Source organism: Melanerpes formicivorus, unplaced genomic scaffold (genome assembly GCF_026170545.1).
Source record: "Melanerpes formicivorus ecotype bairdi unplaced genomic scaffold, bMelFor1.0.p_v2 SCAF_6, whole genome shotgun sequence".
Classification (NCBI taxonomy): domain Eukaryota; kingdom Metazoa; phylum Chordata; class Aves; order Piciformes; family Picidae; genus Melanerpes; species Melanerpes formicivorus.
Window position 1 is genome coordinate 2,967,041 of NW_027142358.1, and position 22,616 is coordinate 2,989,656.

Here is a 22,616-nt window from a genome sequence, read left to right on the forward strand (position 1 = left end):
CCTCACTCTCTGACAAAACTAACTGGGGAAAAAAAGTAAGTTTGGGGAAATGCTTTGGTGCATGGCAGGTGACAACAGAAGGCAATGGTGAGGCTGTGGGAACACTGGTGTCCCAGTCCTACTTCTGCCATAGAATTACCTCACCAAGACACAAAAAAGGCCTGTTAGTAATTTTTTTTCTGATCTCCCTCTCTGTGTTTTTGTGTGTATTTTGACTGAACATACTTAAAGGTTTGTTGACACAGTGACTGAGGCCTTCGGTCGTAGTACACCGCAAACAGCAAAAACTGACAGCAAGAGCTTTCATGTAAAAAAAACCCACCACACAAACATGGGTGAAAACAAAAACCATGGCAAAATCCTGACCTCAATGGAGGCAGTATAAGCACACAGATAAAAGCTAACACACATCTTATAGAATGACTGCCTGTCCTTGGCAAGACCCAGCATTCAAGAGAGGACTATGCTGCTGGGGCTAGCTAGGGTTCAAACTGGACCAAGAGCCAGTGACAACAGGACACAGAAGGATGGAGATGGAGATGAAAAGCCCCCTTCAGAAGAGCTGGCAAGAAGTGCTGCATTTGTTTGATATGAGGACTCGTCAGGAAGAACACTGGGCATTTGCCAGAAAGAAGAGCTGAGGTGCAGTGGTAGCACAAGGAGAGATGCCTATGAGAGTGGGTCTGAGTAACTTTAGACTCATCAGTGGAGAAGGACTCCCAGGTATCACAAAAGACTGGTTAGAGCTGAAGTTAACAGGGCCAAAAAATAGCACTTGTTAAGCTTCTGAAGAGGATCCCAGGATGTGGCCATGATAACTGGACCACAGATTTGCTTCTCTAATAAGGATCTTGTCAAAAATGAAAACACATTGCAAAATGCCTACACAACTTTGCCTACATGGTAGACTGCGGTATAGTTGTGATGTTCAAAGGAAACCAATCCAACAAAAAACAGAGGGGGTATTTAATTTGTTTCTTTTGATGAAGATTTAAGTACCTCCAGCTAATAAAAAATTTATGAAGGTGAAGAGAATCTGCAAAACCTGTAAAACCCTTTCCCAGTTACAGAAATGGGAAGATGTTTTTCCCAGTTACCATTTAGGAGAGATTATTTGCACATGGGAGACCAAATGGGGAGGAAGGGCAGCAGAGGAGATTAAGCCTATGTATGCCTGTTGTGTAAAAGCCTGGAGGATGGCAAGGCCTCCACTGCCTGCAGCTGGGCTGGGATTTTACCCACTGAGCTCTAACCTTCAGAAACATGGCAGCCCTCATCAACAGGCAGCTACAGCTCAGTAGTTCTTTTCAGGGTGGCAATTTCCCCAAGAAAATTGTTATCAATGACCATGCATTATTTCACACTGAATCTCTCTCTTTCTACCTCTCTCTCTAAGTCATAAGGCTGCCTTTTGGACTTCTATACCTCCTCCTATGTTTGGACTATAAAAACATGCTTCAGAACCCAAAGTTGCTCTCACAATCCTATGAACTTCAGTGGGCTATGTATGGGTTCATCTTAAATTTCCCAGGATATTGACCTGTGTGACAGTAAGAGTGGCAGAAGAGTCTTTAGTTTTTGAGTTACTGACTACACTACCCCTCAATAATTGTGTTTGAGTAAAGTGAATTTCCCCTGAAATTTCAATTACAGAAGGTATTTTCCACTGCTCACCACTTAACTGCTCTGTAGTGTTTGTATGGCGTCATTCTGCTAAATTATTTACTCTCACAGCAGCTGATTTTTGCATAATGGGTTCACTGTTTGCCCATTAGTCAGTCCTGGGCCCCATCCTGATTAATATCTTTACTGGTGACCTGGGTAAGGGGATTGAGTTCATCATCAGTAAATTTGCAGATGACACCAAGCTGGAGGCAGGTGTTGATCTGTTAGAGGGTAGGAGAGTGCAGCAGAGGGACCCTGACAGGCTGGACAGATGGACAGAGTACAATGGCATGAGATTGAACACAGCTAAGTGCCAGGTTCTACACGCTGGCCACAATAACCCCATGCAGTGCTACAGGCTGGGGTCAGAGTGGCTGGAGAACAGCCAGGCAGAAAGGGACCTGGGGGTACTGGCTGACAGTAAGTTGAACATGAGCCAGCAGTGTGCCCAGGGGGCCAAGAAGGCCAATGGCATCCTGGCCTGGATCAGGAATAGTGTGGCCAACAGGAGTACGGAGGTCATTCTGCCCTGAACTCAGCACTGGCTAGGCCACACCTTGACTGGCCACACCTTGTGTCCAGTTCTGGGCTCCTCACTTCAAGAAAGATGTTGACTTGCTGGAACGTGTCCAGAGAAGGGCAACAAAGCTGGGGAGGGGTTTGGAGCACAGCCCTGTGAGGAGAGGCTGAGGGAGCTGGGGTTGCTTAGCCTGGAGAAGAGGAGGCTCAGGGGAGACCTTATTGATGTCTACAACTATCTGAAGGGAGGTTGTAGCCAGGTGGGGGTTGGCCTCTTCTCCCAGGCAACCAACAATAGAACAAGAGGACACAGTCTCAAGCTGCATCGGGGGAGGTTTAGGCTGGATGTTAGGAAGATATTCTTCACAGAAAGAGTGATTGGCCATTGGAATGTGCTGCCCAGGGAGGTGGTGGAGTCCCCATCACTGGAGGTGTTTAGGAAGAGACTGGATTAGATGGTGTTGGGCGACAGGGTGGACTTGATGATCTCAAAGGGTCTTTTCCAACCTGGTTAGTTCTGTATTCTGTAATGCTGTCTCAATTTACACTGAGAGTGTGTTATAGTGGGGGAACAAATGATCCAGAAATACTTTAGGCATGCTGCATGCCCATGAAGTGAGTGGGGCGACGCTACAAACAGAGAAGAGATTTGCAAATAGTTAAAACAACCTGAAGACACTACCTTAATAGTCTAAACCATTTATGAAAATCACTATTAGCCACCCATTAACCTTTTATAAACTATTCATAAGCACATTCTAACTAATGAACTGTAATTACACTAAGCTTAGGGAATATTCAGGGTTGGGAAGCAATATATGAACAAGTTCTTTACCATGACGGTGGTGGAACACTGCAACAGGCTGCGCAGGGAGGTGGCTGAGGGCCCATCCCTGGCGATACTCAAGGTGAGGCTCAACACAGCTCTGGGCCATCTGATCTAATTGAGGATGTCCCTGCTTACTGCAGGGGTGGGGCTTGGACTACACGACCTTTGTAGGTCCCTTCTGACCTGAGCCATTCTGTGATTCTATATCCTGCAAAGGTCTATACCATAACACAGGAAAAGGCAGCAACTACTTTAAAAGGAAGTCTCAGGAAGGGCATTAATGGAGGGGTGAGGGGGTCTGCTCTGGCCTCAACATTTGGGCAAAGCCCACACAGGCTTGTACTAGGGCCCTGATGGGTTGCTGCCCAGGCGCCAGCAACAAATGGCACGTCTGCAGGCAAGTGTGGCCAACTATGGGCACACCAGTGCCATCTCCCAACCACACTGGGTACCTGGGGCAAGGGCTGTCCCACGGCTGAGCTCAGGCACTCCAGCTGATACGGTGGGCATGAGAAGACATGAGTCAAAACATGTATCAGAGCACGGTCTGCCCAGAGGGTGTTCCCATGTATGGGAAACCGAGAGGGAAGTTTCTGGGCTGAAACAAAGGATAAATATCTTAAATCTATTCATCACTCTGCCTGTGTGCCTGAGCCATGTGTGCACGTATTGGCTCATGCCAGAGACAAAAAGCAAGGCTGTGTACGTGTATGCACACCCCTCACCTTCGCCTAAGACAGGCCCCTCGTATTTTTTCTCCAGACAAGTATTCCATGAATTGCAATAAACACCCTAAAAATTCTAAGCAGCTCATTATACACTACTGTCTCCTTTTATGGCTCCAAGCCAGAATATAATGATGAGTCTTAACTTGTTAAGGACAACTAATTTTTTGTTCCTGGCTGTCTCAGGGGCTTCTCTCTTACTCACTCTCACTTTACTTCACTGTTGACATGTTTCTGTTAACTGGATGTCATCTGCCTGCCTTGATTTTATGCACAAGCAGTGGGATGCATTTTTCTGTGCAACAATTCTGCTTTGAGTTGCATTAGATTTGTCATTATTCTCTCATTTCCCCCTTGCACTTGTAACATTTCATCTATTCCTGCCTTATTTTTTGAGCCACGGTGCACCCACATTATGGTTTATACATGATCTTGCTCCCTTTGAAGCCGGCAGATTTCAGAGCCAGCCCTCGTCAGGAGAAGTGCCTGCTACCAATTTAGCAGGCTGAGGGCCCCGAGCTCCAACAACTCAATCTAAAGGGGGTCACAGGGTGGCACAAGCGAGTGTCAGCAAGTGCTGTTTAATTGCCAATCTAGGCTTCTCCATGGTGTTTAAAGTATAATGACCCATCACTTAATTCTGAGAAGTCCTGGCCCTGCTGCTGAATGGAATGAATATCAAAGGCTGTGCTAGAACAGGGCAAGGAGCCTACATTTCCTATAACTGCCATAAGTATAATAGACCTCTACTTCTGTCGTCCCATTACCACAATAATGTATTTAATTTGCTGTGTACTCTTTTTAACTAGATACCTTTCATAAAGCCTATCTTGGGAATATACCCTCCCCCCTCCTCACATCTCCCCCCTCCCTCAAATGACTAGCCTCTCTAATAATAATTAAACTAAATCAAGCCCTACTTTGCCTCACACCGTGCCTGCAAGTCTTTCTCAGATATTAAAAAAGATTAAACAGGGGGAGGGAATCACTGTTTAAATTTGCAACTCTCTCCCCAGTCTAGGATTTTTTCTCCCCTGTGCTGGGTCTATTAATTATTTTTTTTTTCCCCAAGTTGATTTTCCAGTCCTCCCTCTGTTTGCTGGAGCTACATGGGTGAATTTCAATTTTTCCCTTTCACTATATTTATCTAAAGCACACAACACACTATTTCCCTACCCATTCACTCAGGAGCTCTTGATACACGTTTCCATTTCCCAGTGAGGTGTGGTCCCATCCCCCTGCCTGCCCCATTCTTTTCCTCCTTAAATCCTCTGTACACCAACCTTCACATATTAAACGGCAGTGATGGAGAGGAAGGGACAGAGCAGGGAAGAGACATGGAACCTTGCTATGTAATGCATGCTAATTTAATTATGTGCCATCATCAAAATGGATTAGCTGTTTCAGCCCATCAGGAAAGTCTAAACCTCCACCGATTTAATTAAGCAGACTGAAAATCAGATGAACAGAAAATAAAACTATCATTAGGAGCAATTAGTGATTACTTAAACATAGTGCTGCCAACCAGTTTGTAAATAAAACTAGCAGCCCCAGGAAAATTAGATGGAATTAATTGGAGGTAGGGAGGGGAAGAAATATATACTTCTAAAGCTTTAGAGGGTCAGGCAGGCCCTTTTATGTTGACTATCAGGTTTGGAGCTTTGGTAGGGGAAAACAGCATAATAACCTTCCTCCCAACTCTGCTTGAAGAGCAGCCCTCCTCCCTCCTGAGACTCTCCCCTTGCACACAGAGTGCTGCTTGGGGTGACAGCCACCAAGCAAGCAGAAGGTATCACAGATTCTCCTTGTATGCTTTTTCAAGATCACATTCTCCAAGCTTTTTCATTTTGTTTGACTTTTAAAGATAACTTCCTGCTCCTCCACCTCTCCCTCAAAAGCGAATTCTTAAAGCCCAATGATGGGACTAGAAGGTAACCTTCATCTCTCTTCCTCCACCCCACTGAAAACCTATGGATGAATTGTTCAGCTGAAGTGCTTTCAGAGATATGCCTCCTAGATGCAATGCCCTCTTCAAGAGAGGGCAGCAGAAGGAGCTACGTTTGCTCTTGATTCAGGACCTCAGCATTTGAACTCACCTTGACATGGAAGCATTGACGGTCAGAGCTGTTGGGTAAGGGTGGCGGAAACCCCCTGTTGTGATTGGGTACACTGGCTGACCTTGCCTGGCAAAAGAGAAGGGAAAGAGAGAGTAAGAGAAAGAAAAATGTTGGTGTTTAAAAAAAAAAAACAACAAAAAAAAGGAGACCCAAAAAACCAAAACAAAACACAAAACAAACCAACAACAACCACCAAAAAAAGAAACCAACCACAACAAAAAACTTCTCTCTGCACAGTAAGCTTTATTCTCATTTGATCAGAACAAAAATCTTGGGGATTGTACAGCAAGGATCAAAGGAAAGAAACACAGAACAATTTGAATGCCATAAATCTGATAGGAATGGCTAATTAAATTTTATAACCTCTGCTTATGTCAATAGAGACCCTCTCCCCAAGCTGAAACTAGGTGTTTTGTTGTAATAATTAAAGGCGAAGTCTCGCTTGCTTTAATGGAGCCATCACACTAATTGAGGGCTACACATCCAAAGGAAAACAATAATGAATGTAAATTTATACCAAAATAAAGTACAGTGAATCAAAGGACTTCAGTTGCGCTTTGGGCCTCTTTCGGTATTTAGATCTCGGTGAGAAAACATTAAATTAACAGAGCTTAATTTGTAGCCTTTTGTCAGATTAACAAGTGTTGACAAGAGTTACCGGGGGAGAGTCCCCAAGAAGTATTGTGGGTAACCAATAGACAATCACACCTCATTACAATAATTAAAAAATACAGCAACATGCAAAACAGCATCCTCATGAAAGACACACAACTTTCTCTGATTGAGGGTTGTCTGTGCTGGCTAGGCCTTTTCATCTGTCCTTCAAACCTACCAACTGACTGGGCAGGATGCTTTTTGGGTGGGTACTGTGCTGGAGACATGCAGGCCAATTGAGGATAGATGGGTTGGGAAGCTGATGGTGAAGCATGAGTGGCAATAAGGGCAAATAAAAACCTTGGGTTACTTCTATAAAGTTGGCCAGCCTTCTAGAGCAAAGGCAAATGTGACCACCCCTCAAGAAAAAACACTTGGAGAAGCTCTAGGAGTTGTGGGTAGATAAAGATACCATGGGAGGTGGCTTGTTATAAACCAGCAGTGGTGACAGAGTCTTCCTGTGACAGGGGTGGCCAGTAGCACCTGGCTGATGAATCCGGCCACATGTGGCAATGTGGTTTGGTGGCTGTAACATGAGGTTCAAGAAGGACAAACCTAAGTCTGCAAACATAAAGCTCTGAGATGCAGCTTAGTAATGAGGCACATGCCAATGACAGTAAGGGATTTCTTCCCTGCACTCTTATATCTTAGATGTTACTGACTTTTGGCATTAGTTGAGTCTATTGGTTTTAAATGCTGAGGCTGCTACTGTGCAAACTTGAGCTAAGCAGTTGAAAGAGAGGACCACAGAAGGCTGTACTGGAGCTATGCCCCTGCAAACACGAAAGGAGAAGAAAAGGAGCTGACATGCATTCTGTCAGCATTCAAGGTGACCAATGTAAAAAAAAGTAAATCCTCATAAATGAGGAAGAATTTGAGATTTCAGGGATCAGTGCTCTGGGTTTTCTGCTTACATTATGTTCTTCTGGAAAAACATCCTTCTGCAGAGAGCTGAAGGAGACGCTCCACCCTCAGGGTGGGAGAGCCTCTACCTAAACAACTTGCATGACCACCCTGAGAGGAAAGACAGCATGCAAAGTGGCCAGATGCAGGCTGCTGTGGCTGAGGTCTGAGATTCAGCAATCCTGCATCTACACTTCTGTACTCAAGAAGGACCTCCAATGCCTCTACTTGTCCAAAACTTTGGTGTATGGGGACTCCAGCTCTCCTATGGAGTGTGAAATCCACTTCCTTATGGAAGAGTGAACTTGTGAAGAGGTATTTTAGCACAGCTGGTCAAACAACCTCGAGCAGGAACAAACTATTTCTAGCTTTAGATAATTCATTTCTAAAGAAATATTATCTCTTCAAAATCAGTGAGGCCTGGTATGTGAGAAAAACAGGGGACGAGTCCTGGATTTATAATGCAGAGAACAGTTGTAACCAGCAATGTAAATGTATTTTATACATACTTAAATAAAATGTGCTGTAAAAAAGGCCTAGGCAGCCTAGCAGTAAGGACTTTGTTACTGGATGGAATCTCATACCCTGCTGGTGGGATACAAGGAGCTGAAAAGAAAACAAAACCCCAAACTAACTTTCCATGGCGTTTTTTCTTAGCTAGTTTTAAAGTAAACTAATTCTTTTTCTTGTTTGCAAGAAAATTTCATTCCTCAGATGCCAACTGCCCAGCCATGTCTCGACCAGGAATGCTGCTCACTGGCCAATGTAAAGCTCTACTGTTTCAGAAGAAAAACAGGGAGGGCAAATAAAATTTCAAATTGCATATTTACAGTGAAAAGAAGAGTCCACGAGAACCACTCCGAGCTTCTAAAAACCAAAATCTGAGAAAAACCTAAGTGGGGCAGTGCCAGGGCACTAACAAGAAAAGGACTTTTCTGCAGATGGGATTAAAAAATTCCTGCCTTCATGAGCCATCAGTTGGTTGAGATGATAGGCAAAGCTGTGTCCAACTGCTGGTGTTTGCTGAGGACCACATGACCTGGAGTAAGTTTTAATTAATCTTCATGAGGTAGGTAAATTCATACCACTCCACGAAGTGGCAGCTGGCAAACAGACCTAACTCAATGCATACGCACATACACAGACACCCCCCCGCTCCCCCACAACCCCCCCCCCCCCAAGCAATTTTTAACATAAATTTCACATCAAAAAAAGAAAAAGGAAATAAAAAAAATGGAACTCCTTACTGTGGTACTAACCATCCTAGCGGATGGGGGATTTGTCCTACAGTGCCCGGTGATAATGGATAATAAGGAGATATATCTGGAGGATGTGGAGGCCTTGGAATTCCTGTGGAAGAGGAACATAAAGCAGTGTTAGGACTGAGATGTGGAAATTAATAAAATATAAGGCAAAAGCACTTATGCTTACAAATTGTTATCTATTCATTTTTATTATTACAATATTTATGGCTTGGCTTTGGGTTTCCAAAGGCTGTTTTATAAAGTGACCCTCTTGGCGTCTTGTTAAATGGGCTTCAACCAGAAAAACTGATGTGATTAACTCCTGTAGCCAGCCCCACAACCAGAGATAATGATTTTGTTATTTCAAATGAGAATTTAGGAGTCTCAGCTATAGTCTGGTGTGATGATGATCATTTAAGACAGCACCAGCAAGATGGTCCCTGTATCAACATCATGGTTACTTTAGTCTCCCCAGTGACCAAAAGAGCAAAAGTCCTACCCATACACTGACTGAGTACTCAACAGCATGGCATTATTTCAAAGTAACCTCCAAAACAAGTTACAAAGTCATTATAATTGCAAATGATGTTTGCTTTTCAGCAAAGCTGGGAAATTCTTCCCCAAAACCTAGGAGAGGAGGGGAGGCCCCCTGGGAATGCTTGATAGAACCAGTGGCAGATGTTGAAGGTGTGCAGAGGAGGACAGAGAGTCCATTCATCCTCCCTGAAACTGGTGCAGTTCCTACTTGGAGAGCACAAACCAGCTCCAGACACAAGCCCTACATCTTAATGTCCTTTACATGAAGCTAAGTAAGTAGGAATTACTCAGAGGAGTAAGGGTTATGAGACTGGGTCTTTCAATGACCAAGCCAGAGCACAATTATACAGCAGAAGCAAAATTAAAACAGGGAGCATTAAAAGGAAGGAGGGTCCTGTACTCATGGCTAAACACTATTTTTTTAAGTCACTCAGGAAGCTTTTAATCTCTAAATTAAATCTCCTTGGGTGACATTTTCATGCAGACGTTGCTTTTTCCCCCATTACAAAACCCAAATAGATTAATGTGGCTTTAACCATCCAGTGAGCTATTTGCATACTTGAAAGGATGTTCACAGAAAAGTAAACAGTCTACAGACGCTGATCATATGTTTTATGATAACCATTTAAAAGCTATTCCCTATACTGCCATTATTTAAATGAGAGGTTGACTATGCCATTCACTTGCAGTACCCAGGGATGGCAAGATGGCTTCCTTTCAAGCCATGTGAAGTTAGCACTGAGCACAATTGAAAGAGAGACCCAGTTGAAGTGGAGAGAGTGAAAACCAGCTAATGCACCATCTCATTCAAGGGCTGGAGCTTAGATTAATTATCTGTGTTATGTTAGGGCTGACAGAGAACAATTCCTTTGACATGAATTCTGTTTCTGAGGTACCTTTCAATTAACTAGCTGGGATTTGGATAAACAAAACCAAACCCACTTTCTCTAGGAACTCAGTGCAGCCTGAAGAAAGAAGACTGACATTGTTTAACTTCTTTGCACCTTCAGGTTAAACAGGGACCCTTGAAGACTTAAGAGTAACATGTAAATTCTACTCTGTAACACCGACACATTTAGCCAGGGCCTTATGCAACACTCTCTATTCCAAAGATTGCCCTTCAAGGCTGAACTGAGAGTTGGGCAGACTTACATTGGGGAAACAAGTTGCAAGTGTAGAGCTGAACTTAAGCAGCTCGAGTGGATGCAAATTCAACACAATAGGAGAAAAGTGGCTGAACTCCTGACAGAGAAACAATGGGACTTGGGGAACTAAAAGAGACTCATTTTGAAACCAGTCATGACCCGCCACCTTTAAAATTGCAGCTGTAATTTTGTAAGTGCAGATCACAGAATGTATGTGTTTCATTCTCTGGGTCATGCATGCAAAACAAGCACTTGGTAGATCAAACTACTAGGTGGGGTATCATGCTCACAAACACACACCCCTGGCAAACGACCCCAACACATGCAACTCTGGTGTCACCCTGCAGAAGCTTCACGAAAATTCACCCAGTAGGTTCCTAACTGGCTTAAAAAAGAAACTATTTTCCCTGGGTTCTTGCACACTTTGACATTTTACATGCCCCCTTTGGTGCTCCAGCATGGGAAATCCTTCCTTACATACTCCTTCCTCCCAGTTAGAAAATGGAAAGATCCACCCACCAAATCCAAAAAAAAATCCCCAAACTATTTCCCACCTACCTGTTTTGGGATCTACATCTGCTGGTAAGTGTGGAGGAGGGTTTCCCGGTGTGAAGTGCTCATTGCTGTACGTGATAAGCGGCGTAAGAGGGTGTACATGATGTGGGTGCTGCACAACTGGCACTTTGTTAGACTGTCAAGAGAAAAAAAAAATCAACAATGTTAGAGGAGTGCCAGGTACTCCCCATTGCAGCACAAGGCATGACACAGAAATCTGAGTAGCCAAGATTTCCAACACTGTCCTCAGACTTTTCCAGATCCATTCTCAGCCTCATCTTTGCAGCTTTCCTACCTTATTGCTTAAAACCTCCTCACACACTTTCCCTGCTCTCCAGTTTCTTTAATCTTTTTGACCTGTTGTGCTCCCATATGGAGCAACAGCAACTCTTTAAAATTTTCCCTTTTTATTTTTATAATCTTGTGCTTCACCTCCAAGATTCAGGCAGACTCCTCAGTGAGGGGCTGACAGAGTCCCCCATTTAATTAGCGCAAGACCCAAATGCTCACTGACCTCCAGGTCTTTTCCTTTCCCCTTCCTGTCCTCACTTTCAGTTCAGCATTTTACTGCTCATTGCAAATACTCCAGATAAAAGGCCTTTGTAGTGCTGGAGTACCCCCTTCATCAGCAAGCATTAAGCTGACAACTGATCACCTGCATATTTTATATATGTATATATATATGTGTGTGTGTATGTATTTTAGAAGAGCTGATTTAATTATCAATTCATCAGAGAGCACTAATAAATGGAAACTGGATAATGATGAATTAGGCTACTAAAATATTCAGCACTAGAAATAATGGCAAAGACACAGATAAAGCCATTGAAATTAACACTCTTGTGGGGGAAGTAATCACATAGGTATCATGAGGTTTTTCCCTGACACATTTCTAGCTCTGGGGGAGATTAATAAAAAAAAGGAAAAAAGTAAAAAAAAAAACCGAAACCAAAACCCAAACACAACCCTTTTCTTAACAACAATTAAAAAAAAAAAGAAAAGGAGGAGTGAGTGAATGAAAGGAGAAGGCAGGCTGAACTGTAACTTACCCTTACAAGATCACAAAGAAAAAATTAAGCTGAAACAAGCGAACTGCTGGACCATTTACTGCGAGTAATCCAATTGCAAAAAACCCTATTCCCCATAGAGGATTTTCACTAAAATCCTACAACAGGGACATTTAACCAGATTAGGTACCAGCAAAGATAAAGAGGCTGGTATTAGATGATGAATGGATTAGAGTCAGGTTTCATTTTAGAATGTGTCTTCATTTCCTTTTATTACTTTAAGTAAGGAACAACTTGCATTAACATCAAGTAAAAGGAATCACATTAAAATAAAGCAGTGATACCACGGCGGCCCCCGATAGCACTGCTGCCGTCCAGGGTCTCCCACTGCTCTCCTGCTTGCCCAAGGAGGACTCCAACTCCACTGCTTGCTCCCCAGCACCCCCAAATACAGAGGCCTTCCACCATGCTGCATTAGACAAGTTATTATCTGACGTCGGTTTGAAGGCACTAAGCTTGGCTTAAAAGCAGTTGAAAAATAATTCAGTTATTCTTTAGGACTTGATTTCTAGGCTGGGGGAAAGAAGAAGGAAGACAGACTGCGAGCCAGCAGAGAAAGAAACGCCAGTCTTCTCCCAAGCAAACAAAGCACAATGGAGTCATAGCACTTTGGTAAAGATACAGCAGAGCTTCACCTTTGGCTCTTCCAGCCTTCCCATCCTAGAATACTCCTCCAGCCCCTGCCATACCTACATATGGTATTTGACTCAACCCTTTCATCACATGCAAAAAAAGAAAGTGTGCATCCAAGAGAAGCAAGTCAAAGAGCAGTGCTTACACTTCCCACTTTTCCCATGCTTATCTCTTTCTGTAGCCCTTACGCAGAATGATTCCACTCCAACAACACACACATGGCACAGAAGAATCCCATGTCAAGCAGACACTATGCAGGACAGAGGGCGGTCTCAACAGCCAATGCTATAAATCACAGCATGTTGTGTTGTCTGGGCTTTAGGTCAGGTCTTCTGCCAGGTGTACAACCAAGGACAACTTCCGGCTGCACATATCCATAATGATGGAGATTTAGCCCCTTAATTCAGAAAGCCAAACAAGATGCTCTAACTCAATACCCGTTCTCTTCCAAGTGAACCAACCTAAGCAGTCTGAAAGTAACTGAAATGTTTGGCAAGGGCTTCACTCAACAAATTATATTACAGACCATGCAAACTAGCAGGCACATGACATTAGATGCCAAATGACCTCACTTGATCTGGTTCACAAAACCAAATCATTCCCAGTAAGAGGGATTTTTGCTGGCCAAGAGCTGTGTGAACTCTTGCTGTTACATGACCCACACTGTGGCTGCAGTATAGCTCTATGGTCTCCCAAGTCTAGCTTCACATCTTTGCAGAAACTCCATATCCAGATCCTGACAGACATTTAGGGCTGTCTTTCACAGAAAGCTTGTTTTCATAGAGACTGAAACTGGTTAGTTAAATAAATAAGTGATAGAATAACATTAGAGGGTCAGCCTTAAGCTGACAAACAAGGAACAACACGAGAGGAAAGCTGGACTTACATGCCTGTATCACCAAAGCCAGATATACCATAGGGGGTTACATGTGAACTGTAAGAAACTACCTCCCACTGCTTTCGATATACCAAAAACCCCTACAATATCTCCATGAAATGGCATAACTGCTGAATTATTATGTATTTTACTTAACACCTTTCAGAGAAAAATAAAAAGGAAAAGAAAAAAAAAAAAATCTAAATCAACAATCAAGAGTTTGAACCTGAGTCTGCAAACTTTTTCCCAGGTAAGTCATTTTTATTTGGGTTACTGCCCTGCAGTCAAGCAGACAATTCACATCAAGCTACTGGATGGAAAGGTACGATGATTTTTGCTACTCTGGTGATGCTGGGGCAGAGGTGTAATGAGAATGTACCAGGGGAAAAAAGGAAACTGTCATCTACATGCTCAAAAATATGCTCTCCAGGACAGAGGAATTTGATCCACTGCCCCTGCGAATCAATCTGCATCTCTATTGCCACCCCAGGCTAGGTTTGTATTCTGCTTGGCACTATTTATTACACACTGGGAAAGGGACTGTAACTCTGCTCAGTATGGCACACACAATCTGCAAGCCATGCTAACCATGCATAATAGGCTAAATAAGCTGAACTTTAAAAGCAGTATTCCTGAAGTTAACTAAGCTTCCTTGGAAAAGAGAAGAAAGAGAGGACTAGCTTGGAAAGAGCAGGATTAATCCCGCACACGCATCCTCCTTTGAAGTCAAAGGGAGCTCTGCCTGAGTAACAAGTGTGGTCCTAACCCCATCCACTGGCAATGAAAGGTAAACCACAGAAGCCATCAATAGAGGATACCTATTAGATGACCTTAGCCATAGCCCTGTAAAAGGCCCTTCGCCAATACACGTTTGGCAGTACTTTATCAAGGGTAGTTTTAAGCTAAAAGCCACTGCAAGATGCAGGAATTTCTCTGGCAAGTTGAAGAGCTCCATTTATGGTGATGTCAGGCACAGAAAGGGGAGCTGCACTGGTATGCACAGATTAGCATCAGGGCATGTGGTAACAGGACTGGAACAAGTGGAGATTTCTGGAGAGAAATCCCAGCAGCTACAGAGCACCAAGTAATCTGCTGATAAATCACTGCTCTCTACTGAAAGCTGGGTCTCATATGCTGGGCAAAAGGGCATGGTAAAGAACTGGGGTGGGGGATGGAGGGGTGGGGAACAACAGAAAAACAACAGAAGTTTGCTTTTCTTGATAACCCCTGCCTGGAGCAAACCTCAGGAAATTGTCCCCACAGGGACTCAACTACTAAATCTTTCTATATGAATGTAAAATGCTTCTGGGAGTGTTTAAATAGATGACTTTAAAACAATAATGGAGCTCTGGAATGGAAAAAAAAAGAACAACAAACCAAACCAAACCAACAACAACAAAACCCCCAAAGCACAACAAAACCACAACAAATTTTGGACTGATACATGTTTGAGAGGAATACTGAGATACATTCATCAGCCCAAGTTCTGATAGGTGCCTTCAGGGAAGAAAAAAAAAAGAGAAATCTTCAGATTTAAACTGCAGGGGATTGTGTGTATAAATTGCTGTGTATTAGTCTTTGTTGTGTGGTAAGGACATTTCATTAACAGGATGAAAGATGCTTCTATGTGCATACAGCCCAATTTAATACACCCCACTGATGAATACTCCCCATTTATTGAAGAAGTTAATACATGCTGTATAAATCAATAGTTCCTAAGTCTCTGAAAGCGACGCAAGACTTGCATGAGATGAAACATTGTATTGTCGAGCACACAAAGAGGAACTAACCTTTAAATAGGAAAGAGTTTGTTACTGCAATTTCTGTTTGCAAATTCGTAGCTTATTTGGCTTTGGTACTGAAAACATGGTAAACACCAAGTCAGAAGAAAACATGTCAGAGGCCAAACAATTTATCCTTGCTGGGATAACATGGTGTTAGTAAAAGCAGGTCTGCAAAAAGGGGAAAAAAAAGCCACCCAGGTTGAAAACAAGCCAGCATGCCATTGCAGCGCTGCATCGGCCAAAGGCTGCAGCCTCAGACAAACGGCCGGAGGGAGACTCTGCTCCAACACGTCCCCAGCGGAGCAACCAAGGGCTGGGCAGGAAGGATGCTCCTGCCCCAGCATAGCCTGGAACCCTGGCTGCCACCGTCAGCTACCAGGCAGGGATCCCCTTCTCGACTCGGGGCAATCTTATAAGTGTGCTTAAATGCCTCATGTCCTTCTCACAAGGTAGGGATGGGCTGCCACCCACCGGGAACTGGGGATGTGGCTTGGGAGGGACTGATCGGGCACTTGCACTCTGGACCCCCAGAACTCCCTCCCCTTCCTCCACTAGTAGTAAGAGAGAAGGAATGAGAATTCGCCATTCACGTTAAAACCTATTAATCAACAGAGACTGAAAACAAATGGAGCTAGAGCTCCGCCTGTCTCTTTTGCCATGTCCTCCTCCTCCCTGTTTCCTCATTGCTTTCCCTTTATGATGAAGAAAGATGGCCCCTGAAAGTGCCTTTATGAGCCTCATACAATAAAACAAAAGCAGGACAGAAGGGGGTTTGTCAGCCTTTTCCCCTCCTCCAGGGTGGATGCAGAAGGTCGACAGTGGTCGTGAATTAGCAGGCCCTCCTGGAGCTGCTCCGTGGGCTTAGAAAGGGTACCATTCAATACCAGCTCACATCAGAAAAACAGGTTCGTAACTTGTCTCCCTGTATTTTCCAGATGGTGCTATTGCAGTTACACTGACTACAGTCAGTGAACTGTTAACAGATGTTCCTGAGCTCTGCAGCTCCAAGGATGCTTGTAACAGGCGTATTTCTTTTCCCCTAAAGGTTGGTCTCTCCTTGGTTCTGCATAGGAATGACAGATTCCCCACAACTAGAAAACTAAGTTGCAAGAAAAGGCTGCAAATACTGGAATACTCTTGTGTTTCTAGCCAGGGTCACCAACTCCCAAAGAAGATCACCCATCATTTAGGAATATCCTCACCCTGGGAATTGTCCACATCAGCAGCCACTCACGGTGGCACCCCATAATTCTGCGAGGAAACTGCAACCTATTCGGGTTTAAAAAAGAGCAGCAGAACAAACGCACCATCCCTTCCCAAGCACAAAAATCCAATGCCAGTGATGAAGCACTCCCTGAAAAAAAATTTCTAACATTCAAGGATGCTTTCACACCTGACTAAGCGTTTTCTCCTGAAAACCACTTCCTCTGGCTTCATTATGGCTGATACAGTGGCCTGAGCCCTTTCACAGCTTAAGGTAGCTGATTTCTGCCTAAGGTCCTGCCCTAAGCTAACTGCCCATTGTAACCAGAGACAAGGCCTCCATTGATAATCACCACTCGCCCTGCTCAAAAAAAAAAAGGGTCTCATTTTCTTCTTTCACACAAATGATGACAGGAGCACTGACAACCATGTGTTTGGACAATACCTCTGCTAGACAGAGCTTGACAAAAAAACCCAAAACCAAAAAACCTCACCACCACAATCCCCCCACTGCCCTCCCCTTCATAAATAACTAAATAAAGTGAGGGGACACACACACTTCTACATCCTTTTGCTTCTTTCCCCTCCCTCCCTGACCACTTTGCAGGCCAGCCAGCACCTACCTGCTCCCGCTAGAAGTGCCGGCTTTCCAAAAATCCCCATGCTCTATTAGCAGTCTCTCAAGACAAAACAACAAAACCAGCTTCCTGCCTTTAAGTGTCCAGCAATTCATCCAAGAAAAGAATAGTTTTGTTGTTTCTGGTTTTTTTCTTCCCTTCCCTTTTAATATGATGGAGTGCCCCCTGCATACTGGAGCACTAAGCTCCCGTGCTTGACATTTTCGGCATCCTGCCTGTGAGGGAGCAAAGGTACTGAGGGGAGGGGGTGGGGAAGTGAGGATTTAAGATGTTCAGGAAATTTCCACTTAATTTCGCCAAAAGGCAATTATGTGAAATGATCTGGTGACAATTAGCATACGCCAAATCCTCTAGTGTAAAAGGGAAAGAACTAGGGTTTAGCTATCTAATTACTGCCTGTTAGTTCTTATGCAGGAGAATTAGAAACACTGCTAGTAAAACATTATTATTAAGCGCGCTCACATTTTGCTTTTGAAGCCGCTGTGGACTGTAATCTTACTGCTATGGTATTTGGGGAGGAGTTTTGGTTATTAAAGTGAAAAGCAAGCAAACAACAAACGTGGGGTTTTAAATACAAGCGCTGCATCCTTAGACCATGTGGTGTTACTCTCACACCACATCAGACCCAGACAACCACCTGCACAGACACAGCTATATATTTTGAGAGTCTTCCGTATCACTTGGAATTACCCCGATGCCAGCTAGATTTTACCTCACTCATTCTCTTAATGCTTTATTGATGAAAAGAAAGCATTCCAGTGCATCTGGCTCTGTCTCATCTTATCATACAAATCTGGACACCAGTTACCCTAGCCTATAGCCCACAAAATGTGGCCTACCTGTATGCAGCCAAGCCTTACACTGCATCTCAAAAACAGAGATGATTTGATCAACAGGTGGATTTTCCCATAGGAGGAGGACAAGGCAGTGCTCACCCTTCAAGTTTCAGGCAGTTAGGTGCCCAGATCTATTCCTTCCATTACAAAAGGAGGGGCAGTTTCTACCCATAGCTGACAAATATTCGACACTTTATTTGCCTACTTCAGTTAATTACTAGACAAATATTATCTCTGCAGAGCAGTCAAGCCTTCATTCATGTCTTAGAACACAAAAAGCAGAAAGACTTGGAATACATTAGACAAAAAAAAAAAAACCCAAACAACTGGAAAACCACTGTTGCTCTCAAGCAGCACCAGTACGAGGTGTGCTGGATACACAACTGCTAAGCAAAGAGATGGGTGAAACCTAAACAGATCTTCAGGAAACAGTGCTGAACATAAAAGTGGGTGGAGAAGGCAGAGATACAAAGTAATAATGCAAGTACAAAAATTCACTTACAGCGGGGAAGAAGGGAGAAGTGAATGTAAGTGCAAGGGTGCTTATAATTACCCTGATAGACCTTATTTGTTCAATGCTTTATACAAATGCCTAGTAATGCAATTTTACTTACTGCCTACCATTCTCTAAAGTGTCACATTATAAACAGCTTTAATTCTTGCATATAAATCACTTATTTCAACACTAGACAGACATATCCTGCAGGAGAAAAAGCTCTACTGGCTTTTGTTAGTTTATCTGTGACTTCTGTCTACAATAAGAACTTAAATGTAAGGCTACTTAAAAAATGGGGGAGGGAAAAAAGGAAATAACAAAAACAATAGGATGCATGACTACATCAACTTGTATTAGGCAATATCAGTAATAAAATCATTATTAATAAAAGCAACATGCACATACATGCCTTAAGATATGATGCCAAGTTTTCAGCAGAGCTTTTTAAAATTCACGGATTACAGCAGTCTGTGCCCAACACTGATACACAACATATGCAGCAAATGTTTAATACACAGCTTAACAAATATCAAAGCCCTCAAAAACGTTTTCATTTTCTAATGTGCTAAAAACGTTACGCACTGCCACAAAGCAATCGAGCACCGAAATGATGTCCATCTAGGTCAATTTATTTCTTGAATAAATTCAACACAGCTCCCATAAAATTGTGATGCAAACAGAACTGAAATGCCTTGCACATCTTTTGAAAGCACAGAAAGTAGCACATTTTCACTGTGCTCTCAGGCCTTTTGCCCCAAGTCCCAATAAAAAGAATTCCTCTAAAGGGAAAGCATGAGATCTCATCACCGGCCATGTAACACCTGCACATGCAACAACATGCAGTGAAAGAAAAACAAACACCTAAACAACTGTCCTTTTAGACGAATTCCATTTAGATTAATTCTACAGAATTTCATCCCTTGTTTTACACACTAAAAGGCAAACAAATCAGCTAAGCTACCAGGCAAAGGTACCACACAGTACCGAAGTGACAGAAATCCTCCTCCTGGACCGAGCAACTCTGTAAGCAAGCTTGGCAGAGTTAGAAAAGAAAACAGCCAAAACCTCAAGACTCCCACAAAATCTCCTGTGAAAAAGCCAGGTTTTCTAAAATTCTTAAAATATATTTCTATTTTCTGTGTATAACTATGGGCAATGTGCAGAATTGGATGAGGGGTTAAGTTTACTCTCTGTAATAGGTATTAATAGGAGGAAAAACAGTCTCATGGACTCCTGATAACGAAGACAGAACCACTGTGCCAAAACACGTTATCCCATATTTATCAACACTCAGTATTCTTTTTCCTACTCCTCTACCATTGGGTGAAACGATTTTTATGTAGTGCCCCTAAAATTTTGATCTTTCACACCTCATCTGAGCTTTCTGAAGAGTCCAGAAAATTTACCTATCAACCAAACACAGGCTCAAAACCACCCAATTAAAAACTACTACATCCTAGTTTCCATAATTGCATAAAAAGAAAACAAAACAAAAAAACAACAAAACCAAACAAAAAACCACAGAACCAACCAAACAACCAAAACCTGGTTTTGTGTATGACATGACTTTGAGTATTCCATCTCCAAACCCCCGTAACTGTTAACGTATGTGCTCTGCTACAAACCAACTTTTTCTCTTTAAAATAAAACCAAACCAAACATTTTTTACCTTCATGGTTTCAGAGTTAAGGAAATATCGTACTGAACTGAAGAAAGCTTTGAAGTGGCCCCCTCTGCCCCAAAGGAGAAAAAGGAAAGAAAAGCTAGTGATGTCATGGTCACTGTGTGAATGTGTGACTGCAGATGTAACGCACAGCTAATACACGCGCGCACACTTCTCCCTCGCTGCTAACCATTGTTCAGCACCCAGAAATCAGCTCCTGAAAGCTGCTGTACACCAGGCTCTGAAACACCGCCCCCCCAACACACCCCGATCCCACCCTGGATAGATGAAGAAAAAAAATTTTCTTCCCCCCCGACCCCCCACCTTTCCGTAAACCAAATCCCAAAATCGGGCAGAGGGAAGGGCAAAGAGGAGGAGTGCAACAACTCTGCCCTGCTGCACCATTGTGTTGTGACAAAACACGGCTCTGCCGCTTGCTCCTCACCACTGCTGTAAAATTAAATTGTCATCGAAAAGTCGCGCATCCCCTACTAAAAAAGACAATTACCAGAAAATAAATAAATAAAGACAACGTCTCTAACAAAGGTCACAGCTGGAGATGCTTCCTTGATTCAACCCCTTCCCCCCACCCCCCCCCTCTTTTTTTCCCCCCCTTCCACACAGGAGGAAAGAAAAGGAGAGGGAGAGAGGGGGGGAGAGAGAAGTCACATCGGAAGTTCAATGGTCAAGACGGAAAGCGCGCACACAGAAAGTGCTACTCACCCAGCAATTCAAATTGAGATGCCAGCAGCCGAACTGCTGGAAGAGAGAGAACCCAGAGGCAAGCGCTCCTCCTTTACCACTCAAATCTTCCATTCCCACTAAAATTGCATCCCTCGGGTACATAGCAGCTTTGTCTTTCCTTCTCTTAACCTCAAAAACTTTTTTCTTTCCTGTCTAGATGCCAATTGTGCTGGCTTTGTATTATTTTCCTTACAGCTTTTCTCTCCTTTTCTTTCCCTGCTCCCCCCCCCCCCTTCACTTAAAGTACTGGAAAAGCTGTCTTAAAAGATCAAGATGTCTCCAGTTTTTTGGCCTGGTGTTTTCTGAATGCTCAAAATCCACTGTCATGTTGGCTGTGAGAAGTGTCTTATTTCTAAATTGTCGGCTGCTGTTATCAAAATTTAGAGAAGCCTCCTGTCTTTTCCTATACAGCACTTTACCATCATCCTTTCAGGGAGTGGGGAAAGGACTTTCCTGCCCCCCCTTACGCAGGTATGCCTGCTCAGAAGAGCTAAAAAGCAGTTACCTTGGAAATCAATGACAATGCTACTACAACCCAGGTTGCACAGGTATTACTAAGTGTATTGAGAAAACGCCGGCCGGCCGTAAGGGAGCATGATCAGTTAAGTGTAACAAGTAGTCACTTTATCTGCAAGATTGTCAAATCCCTCAAAACAAATTTCTTAGGGGGAGAACTGTAAGGGAAGTATATTTTCTTGTCATTGTAACACTGAGGTGGCATTTGGCAGACCTTTACCATTAGCTCTGGTCTCTCCCTCCTCCTTCTCCTTCAGTATTTAATATTTCTGTAAACCACTGACCCCACTGTAAAAGCAATGCAAGAAGAGCTTCAAGATCACTAACCTTATGGTGCCCTGGCTATTATATTTTCCCAAGCTGCTCTTAAGTGAGAATAAACAGGGGAACCCAGAGAGCATCACTAAACTGAGCAGGGTGAAGCATTCTCCCTGCACCTCGCTCTTGCAAGCTATGAGCATTGCAAGACGCGTGTTTGCTCACTTCCTGAGTCCAAGCCAGGTACCGAGGGCAAACCGCAGCATGCGAGTTCGCCACAAGTCAATCTCTCATCTCCTATTTATCCCTTTTCCCTAAAGTTGCAAAGTAGTTACTCTGCAACAGGGGTAAAAGCCGTAAAAGGGTGGTTTAACGGGGAATAATTAGGAAAACCATGGCCGTGCTCTTCCCCTCCTCACTTTCTAAGCAAGTTTGTTAATAGTGATGGATGCTGCACACAGAGAGAACCATCGCCATTTGGGACAGATGCCGCTGCTACTGCTGAGACACTGAAGCAGACCAGTTGCAAACACTTGTCTTCCCCGCACACATCTGGGAGACTCAGGCAAACGAGTTCACAGCCGCCAAAGAATGAAACAACAGGACTAAACAAATATTGGAAGAAATGAAAATTCTTTCAAACAGGAAGACCTCGAGTGGTTCCAGGTTTGCTTTTTAAGTGGCAGATTAATCTCTGAAGGTTGTGGGCAAAACAGAAAAACCCAAAGCAAACCATAATGCAATCTGGCACCCAGGACTCGGGGGAGGGGGGGTGGAAAAAGGGAAAAAATAGAGGCAAATGAAGCAAGCAGGGGGGGAAAAAAAACTGCGTTTTCTGTCCGGCTGAGCTCCATCCCTCCTCTCCCCGCACTGCTCTGGCCTTCGCGTGCAAAGTGTCAGCCAGCAACCTTTAAGGCCCTTAATACCAAAACAAAACCCTGCGATTTCCCTTTACACGGCAATAACAAAAGCAACGAGGCTCCAGTTTGACAAGTAAAAAGCCCCAAC

At 43.5% G+C, this 22,616-nt stretch overlaps 1 protein-coding gene across 23 annotated transcripts in view; it reads right to left on the bottom strand.

The window, feature by feature from the left end:
• The window catches only part of TCF7L2 (transcription factor 7 like 2), a 188,558-nt gene that overhangs the window by 20,222 nt on the left and 145,720 nt on the right, over window positions 1-22,616 (bottom strand). For 17 of the 23 annotated variants that reach the window (XM_068139352.1, XM_068139354.1, XM_068139348.1 and 14 more), the window contains exons 5-7: window positions 10,897-11,029; window positions 8,660-8,762; window positions 5,835-5,921 (exon numbers count right to left, since the gene is read on the bottom strand). In XM_068139352.1, the coding sequence (XP_067995453.1) occupies window positions 5,835-5,921; window positions 8,660-8,762; window positions 10,897-11,029 (323 nt within the window). Of the gene's footprint in view, window positions 1-5,834; window positions 5,922-8,659; window positions 8,763-10,896; window positions 11,030-20,813; window positions 21,073-22,616 lie in introns of those variants that run through there. The other 6 variants (XM_068139349.1, XM_068139351.1, XM_068139371.1 and 3 more) reach the window with 3 other exon arrangements.